The sequence below is a fragment of the Mus pahari genome, chromosome 4 (assembly GCF_900095145.1).
Source record: "Mus pahari chromosome 4, PAHARI_EIJ_v1.1, whole genome shotgun sequence".
Classification (NCBI taxonomy): Eukaryota; Metazoa; Chordata; class Mammalia; order Rodentia; family Muridae; genus Mus; species Mus pahari.
Window position 1 is genome coordinate 70,571,172 of NC_034593.1, and position 7,637 is coordinate 70,578,808.

The window sequence follows — 7,637 nt, forward strand, 5'->3', positions numbered from 1 at the left end:
TTTTTTTTTTTGTTGTTTTTCGAGACAGGGTTTTTCTGTATAGCCCTGGCTGTCCTGGAACTCACTTGGTAGACCAGGCTGGCCTCGAACTCAGAAATCCACCTGCCTCTGCCTTCCAAGCCGTACTAGCTTTTTAATATGACTTCATACCGCCTCTGTGAACCTCATTTAGATGCAGGTTCTGTTACATCAGTGCTAGTCAGAAGATCAACAGTAAGAAAGTATTCATTGTTATTTTAAAATTCAGGACATTCCTCAAGTGGAATGTGGCTGGGACCAAACATTCTCTGTATGTTGCAGAGTAGCTAAGGTAGAAAGATAATGCAGATAAAAATGACCCTAGGTCTAAATATTACTGCTAAAAAATACACCCATGCCAAGGGAGAGTTTTACTAGGTGGTTGGTCTTTTTTCCCATTTTTTAGATGCGTTGAAAATTAATTGTTTCTCTTTTTTCCTCCCCCTCCCCCCCAGCTATCCAGGCGGAATTGCTTAAAGTCAAACAAATGATAAAGGCACAGAAAGATAAAGAGAAGGCTGTGTATGCAAAAATGTTTGCTTAATAATGATTAAACTCTCTTTAACTATTATACATTGATTATATAAAGGACAATGTCTATTACTGTCTCCACGAACCCTGATGTGTTTCCCTTGATCTTTGTCATTGTTTACATAGCAGTGCTGACATGGGTTCCTTCCTAATAAAGAGTTAAAAGATACAGTGATCTCATTTTAAAATGTTCCTGTCTTCATTTTCACCAAGAGTGGTATCTGGCCAGTGTTTAAACGCTAACTCTCACTAAATTTTATGCTTTGTGGGTGGTCTAGCCCAGCAGTTCTCAACCTGTGGGTCCACTGGAAAACAGATATTTTTACAGTATGGTTCAGAGCAGTAGCAAAATTACAGTTATGAAGTAGCAACAAAAATAAATTTATGTTTGGGGGTCACCACATGAAGAACTGTACTAAAAGGTTGCAGCACTAGGAAGGTTGAGAACCACTGATGTAACCTATCACATCTATGTGTATAAGCTAGGGGGCATGGCTATGTTTCAATAAGACTGTTTTTAAGTGTTGAGCTCTGAATGTCCTTTTCTGGTGTAGAACACACATTTGTTTTTATACTTGAAGATTTTAAGTTTTGCCAGACAAATATATCGTAGAAGCCTTGTAGTACAAGTTTCTGTTGGTACTGGAAGGACTTGAAAGGTAAATAGATGTTCCATCGTTTATAAAGTTTTATTTATGACAAATATTTCATGATTTTATGGGACACCTTTAGGTACAAAGTTTTTTACTTCAATAATGTTTGAAGGACACTTGTTCAGAAGTTATCTAAACATACAGGAAGTCAGTTTGGCATACATTTACAGTTTTATGGAAACTGGCTGTTAGCTGTGCCAGTGAGTGAAGGCACACGTGTCTTACATGCCGTTGTAAGCGGGTCCTCCTCCGCCTTCTGGGACCACCCAGTTAATATTTTGACTTGGGTCTTTGATATCACATGTTTTACAATGCACACAGTTCTGAGCATTTATCTGTAATCGAAATCCATCACCTTGTTCCAAAGGAACAAATTCATAAACTCCTGTAAAAAAATATATATGTATTTAGGTATGCAACAAAAGGCAAATAATGAAAAAGTGAGAGGAAATTAAAATCTTAGAACTACGGAAACTTTTTGAGGTTTTCATGTTTACGATCTGACCTTGATGTTATGTTGCACTATTAGAATAAACTAATCACACAAAAGAAGTACAGCAGTATTCTCTGGGTTATTTAAAGTTTAGTGTCAGTCATTGAACTCAGTGTGGTCATAATGTTTATACTTGTACACATACACCATCATTTCAGAACAGCTTTTAAAAAGACCCAAGAACATTTGTTTTCTGTAGTCCGTTTGTCTGAGGGTAGACATGAAAGCAGTTTGGAGATAAGTCATCCAATGTAGACCTCTGCAAAATCCCTACTATCAGGACATTCAAGAAAAGAGTTTCATAGAGCGCTGAACATGGACGTGGTGTGTGTGTGTGTGTGTGTGTGTGTGTGTGTGTGTGTGTGTGTGTGTGTGTGTGTGTATTAATGGTCTCTGCAATGGGAAGGGAGCTTCTTGAAGTGGGAAATTGTTAAATGTTTTGGAACAGAAATTGTTACTCACCTGCAGGGCAGAATCGCTGCTCAGGCCCATCATATATTGATAGGTTTCTATTAACAGGTATGCTGTCATCCTTTAAGGTTAAATGTGCTGGCTGGTCATGTTCATGATTAGTACCACTCAAAGCCACAGAGGATAAGAGGTCAAAACTGATCTGTCCATCAGGTTTTGGATACTCAATGGGTGTACAATCCTTGGCTGGTTTGAGCTGATCAGAGTCTGAGCCTTAAGCAATTTTGAGGAAGATATTTAATAAATAACATAAATTTCCAGGACTCATCTTTGTTGTTTGTTTGTTTGTTTGTATTGGTGATTCAGGCAGCTCATGCTAATAGTCTTTTACCATTGAACTTCATTCTCAGTCCTTTAATCAGACAGTCTTGTTATGCAGTCCAGACTGGCCTTGAACTTAACTGTCTTGCCTTTACCTCCCCATGCCTGGCGTGTTGCAAAGTATCCCCCCACCACCCCACAATACCCAAGCAGAACCATATTTACCATGTCTCTCACAAGCAAGTTTAAAATGTTAAAGAGGGTGGAGATGAACTTAATGAAAGTGTTTGCTAGTGGGCAATCATGTAGCCTGAGTTTTCCTAACACTACCAAAAGGGGGGGGGGAAGACCCTATAACAAGGTTTTACTCTATTAATACGCGTACCCCACACATACATTTTTCCATATGCAGTTACTTAGCATTAAGTATATCTGAATTACCTTTATGTTTTAGAGTCCATGGCTCCATTCCTCTCAATATCCAGTAAAATATCCCAGTGTAAATCATCCCTCCATATACTCCCAGTATCCCATGGCAAGATGGCCTTATATTTCGAACAGCGTGTAGCTCTTTCCATACCCAGGATTGCTTCAAATTGTCCTCATATTCAGCTACATGGAGTCCTTTTATGAAAATAAGTATTAAGTGAGACATAGATGGTGAGGCTTAGTTTTAAAAACATGGTCATGTGGACCCACGCAGAATCACATAAATGTCATCTTTTAACAAGAAAGGGTGTGTGTGTGTGTGTGTGTGTGTGTGTGTGTGTGTGTGTGTATGTGTGCTGGCACTGGGGCTTTATGCATAGTAGGCAAGTACACACGTTTTATACTGGAAGCATAAAAAACTGGTTTGGAAAGGAAACTTAATACAAGTTCAGGCTTATTTATAAATGTGCTTTAAATGAGCCAAAGCTATCACTAAGCTTTTATTGTGAGTGGAATCATGTCCCTGCAAGCATTGTCTTTTGAGGTCCCAATGGACTTACCCCTTGTACCTGACCATGGTAGGATGGTTACAGACATAATTGGGGTCTTGTGGAATAGAGTGGGTCCCTAATCTATTACACACGTCCACTTTACAAGAGACAGAGAATGGAGGAAAGAATGTATAAATCAAGCTGAGATGGGTATGGGAAAAGGGGAATTTCCAAGAGCATGCTCCTTGATTTTGAACCTTCTGCTGCAGAACTTGTAAAGAAAAAACGTGTTTAAAGTTATCTAGTTTGATAAGAAATCCATCTTGGGGGTGGGGTGCACATGCTAGGGATTAGGTCTGTGCTTGATGAACATGGGCAAGTGCTACGTCTAGTACGTGTATTAATCTTTAAGGGGAGCAACTGATTCTTTTATTTATTTATTTATTATTATTTTCTTTATTTACATTTCAAATGCTATCCCGAAAGTTCCCTATACCCCCCCCCCCGCCCCTGCTCCCCTACCCACCCACTCCCACTACTTGGCCCTGGCCTTCCCCTGTGCTGGGTCATATAAAGTTTACAAGACCAAGGGGCCTCTCTTCCCAATGATGGCCGATTAGGCCATCTTCTGCTACATATGCAGCTAGAGACACGAGCTCGGGGTACTGGTTAGTTCATGTTGTTGCACCTACAGGGAGCAACTGATTCTTAACTGACTTGCACAAACTACAGAGTGATTATACTCTTTAGTTAATGGTTTTCTGTTAAAAATTTCAAGGGATTTATTCCTTTTTATACTACTTAATTCCAGGGTTATCTGGTACTATGTATACATAGTATAGCTACAATATGGCTTATAGTTCCATAAGGAACAGTACTTGATGAAAAATTAAGAGGACATTCATTTCATGAAAAGAACTCCCCTTTGCATTTCATCTTGTCTATCCTGCCTGTCTGAAGTATCTCCTTGGCTTTCACTGGTTTTCTTTCCTCTTAAGCCTCTGTGCTGGATCTTCATTCTTAAGATACCTGAAGGCCTAACCAAACTGCACTTTCTGGCTTTTCAGTGCTTGGGACCAATCAAACCAGCGTCTTCATGCTAGGCAGTCTTTTAACCATTGAACCATACCACAAGTCCCCAAGCTGCTAAATCTTTTTTTTTTTTTTTTTTTTTTTTTTTCTTCTCTCCACTCTGTTTTTTATTATTATATATATGTGAGCACACTGTCACTATCTTCAGACACACCAGAAGAGGGCATCTGATCCCATTACAGATGGTTGTGAGCCACCATGTGGTTGCTAGGGAATTGAACTCAGGACCTCTCTCTGGCAAAGCAGTCAGTGTTCTTAACCACTGAGCCATCTCTCCAGCCCTGCTAATTCTTAGTATAAGAACATTGGTTATCTGTAATTCTAAGGACTAGGTTTATATTCAAAGTGTTTAGAACTGAAAATGAACAAGTCTTTGCTGGAGTTTTTGTCCAGGTGCCAAGAGACAGTAGATAAATTAAGCCAAACCTATAGTGGGTCACATGATGGCACATGATAATAGACAGTTCAAAGTAGGAGGCCATGTGCATCCCGATTGGTGTGATTTAGAGAGGCTACCTGAGAGTGGTGTCTGAACAGAGGCAAAGAGCATGAGAGGAGAGCATGCACGGCATGTTCAGGAACTGGAGACCAGTGGCTGCAATGCAGGACTGTGGAAATGAAGTCAACAGCTGAGGGTATATCTTAATGGTAGAATCCTAGGTTCAATCCCCAATACTGGCAAGGAAAAACAAACAAACAAAACCAAAACCACCCCCCCNCCCCCCCCCAAAAAAAAAGCAACCAGGAAACCAAATAATCCCTACCCTGGCACCCATAGAGCTGAGGTTCCATTGGCAATACTTTATGTGGTTACAGTGCTTCTTGCAAGCGTTTGGGAACAGTAAAGGCACTTGCCAAGTAAGCAGAATACCCCAAATAAATGTATGAATGTATGAGAGAACTGGCTTCCGAGTCAGATACTGAACTAGGGAGATAACATGTGTAGTTAGGAACATTTAATACTCGTCAGAAGACCTGAGCTTGATACCTAGCCATATTAGGTGGCTCAAAACTGCCTCTAATTCCCAGCTCCAGGGCGGTCTCTGCGGGAACTTGCACTCATGTGCATAGACCTACATACACAAGTAATCAACGACAGTTAAAATTTTTTTTGAAAATTTTCTGATCTTTAAATGTGCACTATGGTTTATGCATGCCTAACTCCTACACATTACATGTAGTATGATAATAGTAAAAATGAATAGTAGCAATATTAATAGTAAAAACAATAGTAAACTAATAGTAAAAATATAGTTAATATTTATACATAGTAATATAGTATATAATATGTAAATATATTTATTATATATACTATTTTACATATAATACATAGGCAAATAATTCAAAAGTAAATATATACTATAATATATATAATAAATTATAAATATGTAACATACTATAAATAAAGAAAAATGAAATTCAAGAGAAAACTGGGTTTCAGAATAAGAAACTTGCTAGGGATCATTTTATAATTAATTGATTTAGAGATAGGGTCTCATTGTATAGTCTGGATTGTCATGGAACTCATAGAAATCTGCCCATCTCTCCTTTGATTAACAGTGTGTGCCACCATGCCCAGTTAGATGGCCTCTTACTTTACTATGGTAATAGGTGGCTGGGGCTGAGGGGTGGCTCAGTGGTTAAGAACACTGACTGCTCTTCCAAAGGTCCTGAGTTCAATTCCCAGCAACCACATGGTGGCTCACAACCATCTGTAATGGGACCCAATGACCTCTTCTGGTGTGTCTGAAGACAGCTAATAAATAAATATTTAGAAAAACTTTCTGTTAGTAATTCTTTCATATAGGAGTTTCTCACCTATTGTCTTTGACTGGAGATTTTCACTAGTTAGTTGCTTAAAAATTGATTCTGCTGCCAAACTTCCACTTTTCATTGCCGTGTGGGTACCTTTGATCTTGGGAACATTCATGAAACCAGGACTACAACCAATTAGTAAGCCACCAGGAAAAGTGAGTTTTGGTATGGACTGAAAAAAAGATTCAGAATAATACATTTATCAGCTCAAATGAGGTAAAACACACACACACACACACACACACACACACACACACACACACACACACACACATATATGCCAAACCTAAAGCTGTAGGGCAAAGGAACAATTCACGAAAAGGAGTGTGGCAAGGAAAGGGCGCGGCGGGGCAGGTAGGCTTGGGACTTTGGCCAGTTCTCTGGTTTATTTACTTATTTTTTCCCTATCCCATGCCTGACCTTTATGGGACAGAATTATCAAAACAATATATTTAAAATAACATGCTTTCATTTATGTGTATCTGTCAGAGTTCACACATTTCCTAAGTTTGGGTGAAAATTGTAACTTCCTTTACATTATTTTGGGAAATGATCCCATATCTTTATTTTAGTCGGATATGTAGAGGTGAAGAATATACTCTAGTGACATTACGATGTCTAGGTGCTACTCTAAGCAAACTGAACTTTCAATTTCTAATAAATTTCTGTACTTCCAGTTAGCCAACAAAAGTATATTGTCTAAGGAGCAGGAACAGACAGGAGCACATACCCCAGGGTCGGTCTTTGTTCATTTTTAGTGTTTCTTCTCTAGGGGCTTTCTAGATTCAGCCATGGACAGGCCTTTGTTGAGAGGATGGGGGAGTGGCCACAGTTCCCACCAATGGTAGAATTCTAGAGCAAGAAGCAAAACCCGAGTGCAGAAGGAATCAGGAAAAGCTCATGCCTGGGCTGCTGAGGTAGTTCAGTGGGTAAGGCTTGCTGTTGGACTCGGTGACGCGAGTTCAAGCCTTAGAATCCACACAGTGGAAGGAGAACACTCACTGACATTAGTCGTCCTCTGACCTCATGCATGTACCTGCACGCAGATCTGAATGACCCTGTTTATAATAATACCGTACTGACTTCCCTTAACTTTATGGATTATTGTTATAGTAACAGTGTCTTCAAAGCTTTATTTTAAAGTGCCCCCATGTTACTTTTCTAACAGATTAAAGAAAACCAAACACCAATTTCTAAAAATAGTTTGATAATCTAGACTATTAGAGGCAGAAGTGATCCTGTTTTATTTTTTTTTTATTTTTATTTTTTTTTATGCTAAGCACATTTTTTTTTATTATTATTTTCTTTATTTACATTTCAAATGCTATCCCGAAAGATTCCCATACCCCTCCCCCCACCTCTGTTCCCCTACCCACCCACTCC

General features: G+C 39.1%; 2 protein-coding genes across 3 annotated transcripts in view; one reads left to right on the forward strand and one right to left on the reverse strand.

The window, feature by feature from the left end:
• Positions 1–840, forward strand: part of Ppid (peptidylprolyl isomerase D) — a 13,198-nt gene extending 12,358 nt beyond the window's left edge. The window contains exon 9 of the mRNA XM_029537976.1: positions 474–840. Within this exon, the coding sequence (XP_029393836.1) occupies positions 474–509 (36 nt within the window). The 3' untranslated portion in view covers positions 510–840. The remainder of the gene's footprint in view (positions 1–473) is intronic.
• A 379-nt stretch (positions 841–1,219) lies between these two features.
• The window catches only part of Etfdh (electron transfer flavoprotein dehydrogenase), a 26,279-nt gene continuing 19,861 nt past the window's right edge, over positions 1,220–7,637 (reverse strand). For both annotated transcript variants that reach the window (XM_029537558.1, XM_021195391.2), the window contains 4 exons: positions 6,258–6,426; positions 2,869–3,051; positions 2,158–2,379; positions 1,220–1,587 (listed from right to left, as the gene is read on the reverse strand). In XM_029537558.1, the coding sequence (XP_029393418.1) occupies positions 1,424–1,587; positions 2,158–2,379; positions 2,869–3,051; positions 6,258–6,426 (738 nt within the window). In that variant the 3' untranslated portion in view covers positions 1,220–1,423. The remainder of the gene's footprint in view (positions 1,588–2,157; positions 2,380–2,868; positions 3,052–6,257; positions 6,427–7,637) is intronic.